This window comes from Anabrus simplex, chromosome 2 (assembly GCF_040414725.1).
Source record: "Anabrus simplex isolate iqAnaSimp1 chromosome 2, ASM4041472v1, whole genome shotgun sequence".
NCBI lineage: Eukaryota > Metazoa > Arthropoda > Insecta > Orthoptera > Tettigoniidae > Anabrus > Anabrus simplex.
The window spans coordinates 609,012,246-609,026,188 of record NC_090266.1 but is presented as its reverse complement, the minus strand read 5'-3'; the positions used below and the strand labels follow the sequence as shown (position 1 = coordinate 609,026,188).

Genomic DNA, 13,943 nt, shown 5'->3' with positions numbered 1-13,943 from the left:
GACAACCGGTATCTGGCTGGAAAAAACTGTACACATTCGTGGTCACGTACACAATAAACCACGATAATGTCGACCTCAAAAAACAACTGAAAGAATGGATAGTCTAATTAGAAAGCAATCAGTAGCAGACCCTAGAAAGACAGCTGGACATATCACTACTGAACTGCGGCAGAATTAATGAGATGATGTTCTTGTATGTACTGTAAAACGTAGGTTAAAAGATCGGAATATGGTAGCTCACCGCCCTTGCAAGAAACCGTCATAAGTGCATGCAACAGAAAGAAGATAAATAGCCTTTGCAAAAGAGCACCGTAACTTGACTCAGCAGGAGTGGTCTAGGGTATTATGGAGCGACAAAAGCAAATTTAATATGATGTCATCTGATGGTATTCAATATGTTCGTCATCCTCGAAATAGAAGATACTGTCCACACTACCAGGTTCCTACTGTAAAGCACGGAGATGGGTACGTCATAATCTGTGGATGCTTCTTTACTAAGGATATAGTCATGTAAGTGCGCATCAATGGTACACTTAAGAAAATGGAAATTGCAACACCATGAAGGCATGGGTCGTTTGTGTTGATTTTCAAGATATGGAATGATGCCATGTAGGTATGTATACGATCAAAGTTTCAGACCCATTGGATTGTTGCTACAGGTCTCCCCACGTGATTGGTCGCGGAGAAATCAACTCCAGTATACAGACTCTAGTGTAGCGTAGTTGACTTGCAGTCTGTGCAGTGAAGTGTTCCCCGTCAAACATGCCTCGACGACAGAGAAGAGCACGCTATCAACAACTGTCGCTGTTTGAGAAGGCTCGGATAATTGAGCTGTGTGAGGCTGGATTATCGCAAAGGAGTGTCGCTGCACGTGTTAGCCGACAGGCATCTACGGTACAACGTGTATGGCAGCAGTGGTCAAATGAAGGTACCCACACTCATAGACCTGGCACAGGCCCAGCGCGACGGACAACTGTGAGAGAGGATCGCCGCATCATTCAGATGGTCCGGATGGAACCCCATGCAACAGCAGTGCAAATTCGAGCAGCTGTGGCACCGTACGTTGCACAACAAACAGTTGGTAATCGCCTGCGTGCAGCTGACTTACGAGCCCGTGTCCCTGCAGAAGGTGTTCCATTGACCCCACAACAGCGACGTGTAAGGCTGGCCTGGTGTCGAGAAAGATCGACGTGCGTTGAGGAATAGCATAGGGTCGTCTTTAGTGATGAATCGTGCTTCTGTCTTGCCCGCAGTGATCGCTGGAATCGTGTGCACCTATGTACCGGGGAGAGGGGACGCCCAGATCTTATTGTCGAGAGGCACACAGGGCCAACACCAAGCATTATGGTCTGGGGAGCTATTGGTTTTAATGTGAAATCGCAATTAGTGCTTGTTGAGGGCACTATGACTGCTCAACAGTACGTTGATAGGGTACTCAATCCAGTGGTTGTCCCTATGATGGCAAACATTGCTAATGGGATGTTTCAGCAGGACAATGCCCGGGTTCACACTGCACGCATCTCCAGAGAAGCTCTCCACGACATCACAACCTTAGAATGGCCCGCTAGATCCCCGGACGTCAGTCCTATTGAGCATGTGTGGGACATGATGGGTCAACAACTGGCCAACCGTCCTCAGCCACCCACAACTCTGGCACAACTGACCAGTGCAGTGCAGCAAGCATGGGCCACAATTCCTCAGGAAGCAATCCAGGGCCTTATTGACTCCATGCCTCGACGAATTCATCAGTGTATTGCAGCTCATGGTGGGCATATCCTGTACTGATTGTTGTCCAAACTTGCGGTCAGAGGGACCTGAAAATGTAATCATTGAATCACAACTGAACACTCGTCCTGCATGTTCAACTGTAGCAGTTTAGCACCACTCCTTCTGGGTGTTGCAATTTCCATTTTCTTCAGTGTATAATGAAGGTACCATACTACAAGAATATTTTGGACAAACATGTGCAACCATGTGCTACAAACAATATGCCTCGACAAAAGTGTTTTCAACATGATAATTATCCCAAGTGTTGATGTAAGTGTGTAAGAGATTATGTTCAAAGGAAGATGATACCAGTTCTGCCATGGCGAAGTCAAAGTCTGGATTTAAATCCAACATAAAACATGTGGGTGTTGCTGGACACACATGTAAGGACAGGATTACATACAGGTAAAGCAGAGTTCTTTAACAGTTTGAAATCTGAATGGGCAAAAATCCCTGAAGACAAAATTAGATCCATTATTGCTTCCATGTCTGTGAGATGTGATGCTGTGATACAAGCATAAGGCTATGCAATGAGATATTATTTGCAATGGTCAAAAAATCAGAAAATGAACATTTGTTTGATTTATTTGTCCGAAAGGTCTTTGTCAAAACTTTTATGAGCTTTGAATTTCAACATTTAATTTTGTTACAAACAAAATTCTATCCTAAAAGATTAGTTTGTTCTGATGTGTGGTGTTTGTTCTTCAATTTTTGTGTTATATATTGTACAATGTCAAAACTTATGAGTGTTACTGTACATTGCTGCAGGTGATGAAATTCATTTTGAACTGTACATTGTATTACAATAATAATAGCACACACGCACACACACACACACACACACACACACACACACACACACACACACACACACACACACACACACAGTGTGCACAGTGTGTGTGTGTGTGTGTGTGTGTGTGTGTGTGTGTGTGTGTGTCCGAGCCATTGAAATTAGCCAATGAAAGTTAAAATCTCCGACCTGACTTATAATCGAACCTGGGACCCCTTGGACAAGAGGCCAGCATTTAGCCACAGAGCCAGACATTACAAAAATATAAACATACCATATGTCATGATAGTTAGTACAGTGGCACTATAAGATACCAGCATATACATTTTTCTAAACATCTTAGTGTGGCCGTTTCACTACATAAATAAGTTAATCTGCTTGACAATGTGATCTCAGCCTTTTGAAATATAAGGCTCTGGGTCCCAGTCTCTGATGCAGGTCCATGCAGTTTGATAATCAAAAGTTGAAGATATTTGTTACCGGTATATTAAAAGTTTGATTGCCAGGCCAAGTGGCTCAGACTATTGAGGCGCTGGCTTTCTGACCCCTACTTTACAGGTTCGATCCTCGCTCAGTCTGGTGGTATTTGAAGGTGCTTAAATACGTCAGCCTCGTGCTGGTAGATTTACCGCCATATGAAAGAACTCCTGCGGGACAAGATTCTGGCACATCGGCGTCTCCGAAAACCGTAAAAGTAGTTGGTGGAACGTAAATCCAATAACATTATTTATTATTATAAAAGTTTCATCCTGGTAGGAAGTGCGATGAAATTTATCATACTAAAACCTCGTTTGCACTCGGCTGAACTGCATGTAGTAAATTGTAAATTTCATTAGTTCATTTAGTTCTTCAAGAATATAGCGGGTGTCTACATACAGTAGTTTCGGTAAGCATTTATGTTTTGAGTATGTTACATAGGTTTTTTGCCACACTAGACAAAAGTTATTGTTGGTAATGGAAGTCATCTTCGGGTTAATGGTGTGCCATGTGGGGTAATATTATAAACATTAAAAACAAAAATAAACATACAAAAGGAAAAGACAAACAAAATGCAGAAACAAAGACAACTAAAGGTGATACAAACAGGTGGACAACAGGATGTGGAAGGTGCTGGACAACCCTGCCGGGAACATGAACTGGTGACTCACTCTTGAATTTTCTGCCAGTCACATTTCTTACAATTTATTAAAAGTAAATTCATAACACATTATTATTATTATTATTATTATTATTATTATTATTATTATTATTATTATTATTATTATTATTATTATTAAAAGATGACTCCAATTAGTAATAAATTTAACCCTCAAAAATTGACGTAAAAATGTAAAATGAAAACTCAACCTAATCAGGAGAACATTACTCAAAGTCTCAGCTTATAAACAATGCTCATAGGCACGTGCGAGTGGTACCACATTTAACTGCCCCCTAAACTTGAGAACTACATATTTTAAGGAAAGGGGCATGATGGAGCAAATGGTGAATATCATCTAAATTGACGACAAGGTGTAAAATACATCTTAGGAGAATGAACATGCGAAGATGAGGGAAAATTTAAAAGTGTTACCATAAAGTGCCATACCTGCTGTAAGCTGCCAACATTGCTTTTTTATCACCTGCTTTGGAACATTAGGTTCCTTATTACATTGGGCTAGTCCCATACTACCGAACACAGGCAAACAATGCAGTTCAGAACATTTACATGACACTTACAAAGAGATATAAAAAAAAAAAAAATTTCCTTGCTCCAAACAAAAAATGCATCATAGCACGGGAAAGCACTATTTCGACTAAATTAAATTATCAAAGATCCTAAACAGCCCCGTAGAATTCCTGTGAGTGATAAGTTAATTTAAGACATTATAAACAATGAAAACTTACATTACATCATCTCAAACTCCCCTGTGGAGCAAGAGGTCGAACAGGACACGTCCACCTTGACTGAGAATCAAGATGAGAATCCGCACACTAACTGTAGCATCCAAGCTATAAACCCTTCAGATAACATCTGGCACCCTTCCAGAACAATGGAACCAATCAACCAATCACATGCAGAATTTCAAGACAGAGCAGCCCCCATAGTTTCTTACATGAGGGCGGAAAATTCTTACGCTCTCCAAACACAAAGAACGCAGCTTCTAGCTGGCTTCAGAAAGTTGGGATTCCTCGACAGTGGCCAAAAGGTCATGGGAAATGAAGTGCTTGGCCTCCTATTGGCTGCTCAAACAGTTCTTTTCAAAATGTTGTTATGCAGCTCTTGAAATAAAGAGTCCTTTTTGCACATGCAACCCCAAAATATAATATTTAATTCCCACAATTTATACAATTTGTAAAATATCGTATGGGACAACAAAAATCTATTCTTGACTAATACTGTTTGAAATGAACTTGGCACCTACCTGGTTGTTAAAATATGGATGATTTTATTCATAGCTTGATCAAACTCTGCAGCAAATGAACCTCCTACCTCTTTAGTAGTAATGGTTAAAGCTAACTCTAGTCAGTGATCATACAATGCCAAATTATTACACCAGGTTAATCAGCTTTGCCCATTTTTTTTAACATATGCATCCTGCTAGGAATGCCTCTGTGTTGTGTCTTACACAATATCTTACAGCAATTTAAAATACATGTAACCTGTTATAGTGCTTCCCCATACATGCATGCAAGTGGCAATAAGTAATGCCCATCTTAAAAATACTGTACCATTTTATGTAGAGTGGAGTACAGTTCTCTAATCATTTTTATGAAAAGTTTATGTACTGTGCAAATTATATATTCCTATAGCTGGCACAGGAGACTTTCATATCTGATTAGCCACTGAAAAGAAGTGGTCATGGTATCATAGAATAGGTAATAGGTTGCAACAAGCTACAGACATGTCAATTCACTGCCATTTTGTACAGTCTCTTCACATCAAAATATACTGTATAGACAAAAGTGTTTTTTCCTTCCTTTTCAATTTATGGTATAAGGCAAGGGTTCCCAATGTTTTAGACTGGAGTGCCACTAAACCAACATTCATACTTTGCCATACAATCAAGTAATATTACATTGTAATTATGTATGAATAATGTGTACATAATACAGTTATTAGGGGAAAATATTACAACTTATTCCTAAATGAAGCAGTGCATAAACTTTTTTACTAATTGCAAGAGTTTGTTAAAGTTATACAAACTAATTTGACTAACCAAACACAGCTTCCTTAAGGCTGGTTCAGTGTTTGTTATTTTTAGCCATCTGAATCAGTACTTAATTTATTCACATACTTGTGGATTTAAAAAAGAAATATGTATGCAAGTGAAGAAAATGCACTCTCACATAGACAAGTTGTGCTAAAGGGATCTGTGATCCAAAATTCTGGTTTTAGGTTTTCTGTAATATAATCTTTGAAATCTGATGTGAGGCTCTCACAATGTTCAATTATATCATTCTCCATTTCAGGGTGTACTTGTATTATTTAATTTTCACTCGTGAAACTATACAAGAATGGAAACATACTGTTTTCTTTTTAATACCTTCATAGCGTAATCAATTTTCTTTCTGAAGCCTTTTGTTTTGTCATGGATTGAGAAAGATATGTGGTATGGAGGCCTTGAAGGCTCTTATTTAGCCCATTCAGAAAACAAAATATATCTGACAAATATGCCAAGTGGCAAAGCCATAGTTCATCAAGGAAACAGTCCTTTAAGTCTGAAGAACTGTTGGAGAGAAACATTTACACTTCTGAACAAATTTCTGAGAGGCAAATTAAAATACTGGAAGCCATCGCACCTCAGTATGAAACAGCAATCTGTCCTGCTCACTACCCATTTCTTCACATGAACTAGGAAACAGTCTTGAATTATCTGCTCTCAATTTTAAAATATTAACAAGTTTAACACATTTAGGACTGTCTTCAGATTGACTTTCATCTTCTTTGAAGCTAGAGCCTCATTATGAATGCTACAGTGAACAAATGTTGCTTCAGGAGCAAGTTATTTAATTTTTGCAATTTTTGCCCGTCATTGCACGTACACTGTCGGAGAGCAGACACCAATACATTTTTTCCACTCTATTCCATTCATCCTCATAAACCATCAAACTTTTCAAAATTATCATTAGAAGTGGTTCAGCCTGGTAACGGTTCACAAAACAGCTCCTACCTTCTCACTAAGCCACCATCTTCATATTTTACAAATATGAGAAGCTGAGCCATGATTGTAACATTAGTGCTCTCATCCAACTGAATGGAGTAATAGTGACTGGTTTGAAGCCATGTCTACAAACCATCGCAATACTGTGTTATTCGACAAGGGACTGATTCAAGTTGTTTAGCTGTTTGTCCTCTCAGAACGGAAGTAACCATATCTTTAGCTGCTGGCATCAATAAAGATTCTCCAGTTGTATGGTGTTTCCCTGCTTTAGCTACTTCTAAGCTTACCTTATAAGATGCTTCTAAGAACTTCATATTACATCTTGAGAATGAAGCTAATTGCCCCCTGCTTGCAAACAACTCTGACAATTTTCTGTGAAAAAACTCAAACAGTTTATCGTCGTTGCCGGGACAAAACCTCCTATGTGAAATATTTTAGCTTAGAACTTTGGCCGGTAAGATTCTTTCATCTAAAGTGCAATATCGTGTGAATACTGTCAAGGCATTCTCGCTCTTCATAATGTATGTGCTGTGGGTCAGTATATCTCCAGAAATACTATCACATAGGAGGTTTTGTCCCGGCAACGACGTTATTCTTTAAATCCCCATGTTTGGTTTTAAAATGCCTTGTAAGGAGGGATTGGTGCATGGCATGATTGGAGGGAGTTTCACTGATACTTGGTAATAGGTGCTCTTGCTTCTCCAGTTTACATGAAACCGTATTTTAAATATGAAGGATTGTATTTTCGTATGTACGTTTCTTGACCTTTCGACATCCTGCTCTTCTGTTGCTGGTATTGGTAACCGATGCCTAAAGATTTGTCTCAGATCGGAAAAGAAGAGTTCGTTTTCATCATCGTGTAGTTGTTTTAAAGATCCACTTTTTAACCACATGTCCATCCTTATACTTGAATATTTTCAACTTTTAAGGTTTGTATGCCAATTAAAATTAAAATTAAAAGTACAATAGTTCCACCTTTTCAATACAAATTCAAGTAAAGTGGGTTACTTTACAGAAGAAACATTTATTAGGTACTAGTTTCAACCCATTATGCGGCTTGTAACTGTTACCTTGTCTTAACAGTTTATTTGCCCACAATGAAAGTGCGCCCTTTTAAAACAACAGAAGAAGCCAACATAGAAGGTTCAAAGAGCTCTTGATGGAAAGAAACAACCTTTAGTTATACAAGAAGTGGAAACAGTGTCCATTGGAATTCATGCGGCAAAAGTACAGAGTCACACTTATCTACAACAAGAAGAAAATCTGTGAGGTTCACAATGAATACAAACACAAAGCTTGCTGCAAAACTGCAGATAATTATGTATAATATAATTTTGTGTGGCTATTTCTAGCCGAGTGCAGCCCTTGTAAGGCAGACCCTCCGATGAGGGTGGGCGGCATCTGCCATGAGTGGGTAACTACGTGTTATTGTGGTTGAGGATAGTGTTATGTGTGGTGTGTCAGTTGCAGGGATGTTGGGAACAGCACAAACACCCAGACCCCGGGCCATTGGAATTAACCAATGAAGATTAAAATCCCCGACCCGGCCGGGAATCGAACCCGGGACCCTCTGAACCGAAGGCCAGTACGCTGACCATTCAGCCAACGAGTCGGACAGATAATTATGTGAAAACTATTGAAAAGTCACTGTGATAGCACCATGCTCAGCTTCTTTCAAATAATGAGAACCACATTTCTACACATGCAGATATAGCCCCAACATGACAGTAACTGGCAATCTCGGGTATTAAGTTAGAGACCTGTGTATACTAAACAGGCATTCCAAGCTTACCTTTCACCGTTATGAAATGCTCAGAATCTGAGGTATTTGTAACCTTTGTAACCTATGCTGTGAGCAGTCGAGACCAGGCAGTGACGCCATCCCTGTCCCTTCATTGTGAGGCACTTACTCCATCTTCAAGACTGGAAGTGTGCTGATGTTGTTCCTGACTTCAGGAAAGGAGACGACGACGACGACGACGACGACGACGACTACGATGACGACGACGACGACAACAACAACAATGGATCTCACGTATTTATTTTATGGTTTCTGGAGACACCAACGTGCCAGAAATGTTGTCTTACAGGAGAGAACTTTTATGAGGCTGATGTATTTTGACACCTTCAAATACCACTGGATTCAATCAACATTGAACCTACCAGCGTGGGGTCTGAAAGCCGGCCCTCTGGTCTGTTTTTGTTTTTGTTTTTTTCTTTTTGTTTTTTTGTTCCCATTCTATGTTTCTCAAAACTTTGTACTGATAATTCCTATAGCTTAATTTAAGTTCAGTGACATTGTTAAGCCTTCTATACATTAAGTGCTCTTTTTCTTTGCTAAAATTTAGATACTTCAGAAACTTTCAGTTAATATGTGTACAATTATGTTTCAGTGGAAATGGTGATGGCTTTTATAGTTCTGCCTTCCAGTCTCAGTTGGAAGGAAACTCCTTATACAATGCTTCAATGCCCAGAGGTAATAATAAAATATTTGACTGGGTTTTATCTTTATGAATGTATATATTTGTAGCATATTTGGAGTAATGAATATTGGTAAGTAGCTGTTGAACATGAGTCTTTTTATTTTTATTTTTTATCCACTGTGTTGTGTTTTTGGTTAAGCTTTTGCATTCATTCTTCTGCAAAAACTATGTATTTGTGTAATGTATAAATTATTACCTACAGAAAGGCAGTTCATTGAAAATAGATACAAAATTAAGTTTCTACATTATTTGCATTCATATTATGGAAAAGTATTTTACTGAAATATAAGACCGCATTTTCTTTGATCCACACAAGTGGTCGCTAAATGATTATCTCTCTTGTGCAACATGCATGGTCTACCCAGTTGTGGTTTTGTTGCAGTCATGTCTTCTCATTTCCACTTCACAAGCATGTCCTCGACTGTCAACTTGGGCAAGTATAGAAGTTTGAAAATTGCCCCGACTGCTTATCATCATGTCAATGAATTACTATCCCATGTTCAAAAGCACTAAGCTCCCTTGCTCCACCAATCTGCAGGTATCTCATTGCAAAGAATAATATTGAACCCTCAGCCACCTTTTATAGCAGCTGCTGCAGCAGCAGTGGTAGTGACATCATCTTCTTTTTTTCTTTACGTCGCACTGACACAGATAGGTCTTATGGCGACGATGGGACAGGAAAGGCCTACAAGTGGGAAGGAAGCGGCCATGGCCTTAATTAAGGTACAGCCCCAGCATTTGTCTGGTGTGAAAATGGGAAACCACGGAAAACCATCTTCAGGGCTGCTGACAATGGGGTTCGAACCCACTATCTCCCGGATGCAAGATCACAGCTGCGCAACCCTAACCACATGGCCAACTCACCCAGTGATAGTGACCTCTAGGTTCTAGTCTATGTGTATAGAGATAGTGTATTTCATAATAAGAGAGTCCCTGAAAATATTACCCTGAAAGTTATATTTGTCATTAACATACTGTCGTGTAAACATGCATTGAGGTCTATGAGAATATGAGTCTAAAGATTTCTTATAAGAAAACACGTGATCTTCAAATCCCTTTACCGAGCTCGATAGCTGCAGTCGCTTAAGTGCGACCAGTATCCAGCATTTGGGAGATAGTAGGTTCGAACCCCACTGTCAGCAGCCCTGAAAATGGTTTTCCGTGGTTTCCCATTTACACACCAGGCAAATGCTGGGGCTGTACCTTAATTAAGGCCACGGCCGCCTCCTTCCCACTCCTAGCCCTTCCCTGTCCCATCGTCGCCATAAGACCTATCTTTTTGATGTAGTATTGGTATGAAATACATACTGTCGTGTAAATGTGCACTGAGCTCGTGATACTATGAGTCTAAAGATTTCTTATGAAAGTACACTTGACTTTCAAGTCATTTTGATGTAGTATCAGTATGAAGTACCCAGTCATCCAGACAAAAGTGTAAAGTAAAAGTGCAGGGTAAGAAGGATAACAGCCAAAGGTATTTTATAGGCCTAAGTTGTTCACAGTGTAGTATGAAAATTATTATATGATGTACTGAAATATGAATTCCAGGGTAAAAAGTTCCAAAAGTAACTTTTAAATTCTTGTAAAGCATGAATGAGCTTGGAAGAAGAAGAAGTTATCAGTTATAATGAACTTATCTCTCCCTGAAAAATTTATTTTCAGAGTTGGCCTATGGAGCAATAATAACACTGAAAAACCACCGCACTGGTGGAGGTTACCTTCACTCTCACTGGCATTTGTATCCTGAAGGAGTTGGTGCTCGACAGCAGCAGGTGAGTGTAAAGCCTGAACCACTTGATAAAATTCCATAATCTTTAGGATCCAATATACGAAGCATGGTTTTTTTTAAAAAAAATACTACTTTGATGTAGCAAATAGTAATGCAATTTTTGAAATTTATTTTTAACATGTAAGCCTGTACCTTAAACTACTTCTCAACATAAGTTCCAAGCATAATAATGCTCTCATCATATTGTGAAACCAGCTTCTGAATTCCATCCTCATTGAAATCTGCCACCTGATGTGCCAGCCAATGCAGTATGGTCGTTTTTAGGTCATTGTCGTAGCGTTGATTTCCTAAATGCTTTTTCAGGTGCAAAAACAAGTGGTAGTCACTGGGCAGTGGGGCGGAGAAACAAGCAGACACATAGTTAGAAACAAAGCCTGTGCCATAAACAGTGTTGTCAGATTTAAATCCCTTTTGTGGTTTTCAGAGTTGCCAAGGAACTGGAAAATTAGTTCTGCAGGAGTTTCTGGCTCAGTCTGATGGTATTTCAAGGTTCTCAAATAAGTTAGCCTCATGTCAGTAGATTTACCAGCATGTAAAAGATGGTTAAGTTTTGCATAAAAGTAGTTAATGGAACAATAACCAATAACATTGTGAGTTGTGCCTTGTCAGTAGATCTTAAGAGAGCATACGAAAATTTAAAATCCAGGGTGTTAAGGGTATACTTGCAGATACTGCTTGTAGAAATAGAGAACGATATGTCGAACCACTATATATCAAACTTTTAGTAATCCTTGGAAGTTATTTTTGAGAACAAAGGGATACAACGGTTTTAGAATAGGTAATATGCCTTGTTCTTGTGAATGAATACCTTTTCTTCTATAACAGACAAGTTACGCGCCATCCGTGCCAAACTGGTTTCTGTTTACGTTTAAGAGCAAATGTACTACTGTAACAGCTAAACGCTACCAATGCAATGGTACGAGATGTTACATAACATACTTGCTAAACTAGCAACTGAACTACGACAACAGCTGAAGGCTGCTACTAGTGTATGCCATGTTATGTAACATTCTCGCCAGACTGGTTTTGTGGTTGTTGGTATTTTGTTTCCGTCTTAGGGGCTTCAGACAACCCTGGTCATCGGTTTTGGACCCTGGAGATGTATCGATTTGTTGGCGTTAATACTGGTTATTTGCTGTTACGTCCCGTAGGGGATTGGGATAGCTGTGGACATCATCTCCATGGTCTAGTGAGTATAGAAATGACCTGAAAACTTGTGTCATTGCGGGATCTGTACGAGCGTGTGACATAATTATTGGAGCATAGGGTTGGGATAGCGTGCCGGGATGAAAAATATGGTACGATCCCCGTTGTGCATTGCGTAAAGGTAGAAGAAAGAAGGCAAAGAAGCCAGACGTGAATGTAAACAAAGTTCTTTACATCAACGAAAATATGCATGGTATAGGATGTCTAAATGAGTAGAATCAGAATTGAAATATCGAACACATTGAACGTTTTGTTTCAAACGAATAATGGACATGTTATGCAACTAAATAAATTAAACTTACCTACATTTCGTGCTTCCTACCGGGCTGAGTGGCTCAGACAGTTGAGGTGCTGGCCTTTTGAGTCCAACTTCGCAGGTTCGAACCTAGCCCAGTCCGGTGGTATTTGAAGGTGCTCAGATACATCAGCCTTGTGTCGATAGATTTACTGGCACGTAAAAAGGACTCCTGCGGGACTAAATTCCAGTACCCCAGCGTCTCCAAAAACCATAAAAGTAGGTATTGGGACGTAAAGCAAATAACACTTTCATTATTATTATTATTATTATTATTATTATTATTATTATTATTATTATTATTATTATTATCATCATCATCATCATTTAAGGAAAGGCTAGGAAAACAACAGATAGGGAATCTTCCACCTGGGCGACTGCCTTAAATGCAGATCAGTAGTGATTGATTGATTGATTGATTGATTGATTGATTGATTGATTGATTGATTGGTTGATTGATTGATTGATTGATTGATTGATTGATTGATTGATTGATTGATTGATTTTATTATTATGATTATTATTGACTACTCGGTAGTCAATAATGTCTGCCCAGAAAATACTTCTCATTGTTTATAACTATGAATCTCAACAGTTGTATAATGTCCTAAATAGGATGACATTTTAAAATTGGTTTTATGTCGACCCGACACAGATAGGTTATATGGCAACCATGGGACAGAAAAGGGATAGAAGTGGGAAGGAAGCAGTCATGGCCTTAATAAAGGTACAGCCACAGCATTTCGTGGTGTTTAAATGGGAAACCACGGAAAACCATCTTCACGGCTGCCGACAATGGAGTTCGCACCCACTTTGTTCTGGGCGATTTCCGACAAAAGAGTAGCGTTACAAAAATGTTGCAAAGTTTGGGCTGGGAAGACTTGGGAGAAAGGAGATGAGCTGCTCGACTAAGTGGTATGTTACAAGTAACTATTCTCATTTTGGTTCCGTATTGAAGTTGACGTATGTCTCAAATATTATTACAATATTTTTAAGTCCACCTGTTCAATACAATACAATATAATGCACTATTTCATATGGTTAAAATTTTATACATAATACATAAAAGTCAATGGTACATGTTTCACCCTCCTTTACGGGCATCATCAGCCTATATCATTTAAAAAAATAATACATATGGAGTCTTTCTAATCTTATAAATTATGAACAATGATTTCATAAAACCTTATACAATAACATCTAAAACAACGATAATGCACCAAAGTGTGTTAAAAAAAAGTGTAAATTAACAGTTTTTGAAGATTAAAACATGGTTAAACATGAATATTTGAGAGTTTAAAACTAAAATGGATCCTTTTGTTATATGTCATTAAGACTGTGACGGCCTTGAGTGTAAACACAATCATCAAAGGGGGATGTTTCTTCAGTTCCCATAGTATGAATCCAAGATGGTAAAAATCACTGTCAGTTATTTAAAACAGAAGTGTGAACGTAATAAACTTGTTAA

At 38.9% G+C, this 13,943-nt stretch overlaps 1 protein-coding gene across 3 annotated transcripts in view; it reads left to right on the top strand.

Moving 5' to 3' along the window:
* The window catches only part of tw (Protein O-mannosyl-transferase 2), a 213,547-nt gene that overhangs the window by 91,784 nt on the left and 107,820 nt on the right, over positions 1 to 13,943 (top strand). For all 3 annotated transcript variants that reach the window (XM_067139237.2, XM_067139238.2, XM_068225826.1), the window contains 2 exons: positions 9,096 to 9,178; positions 10,848 to 10,957. In XM_067139237.2, coding sequence (XP_066995338.2) covers positions 9,096 to 9,178; positions 10,848 to 10,957 — 193 coding nt within the window. The remainder of the gene's footprint in view (positions 1 to 9,095; positions 9,179 to 10,847; positions 10,958 to 13,943) is intronic.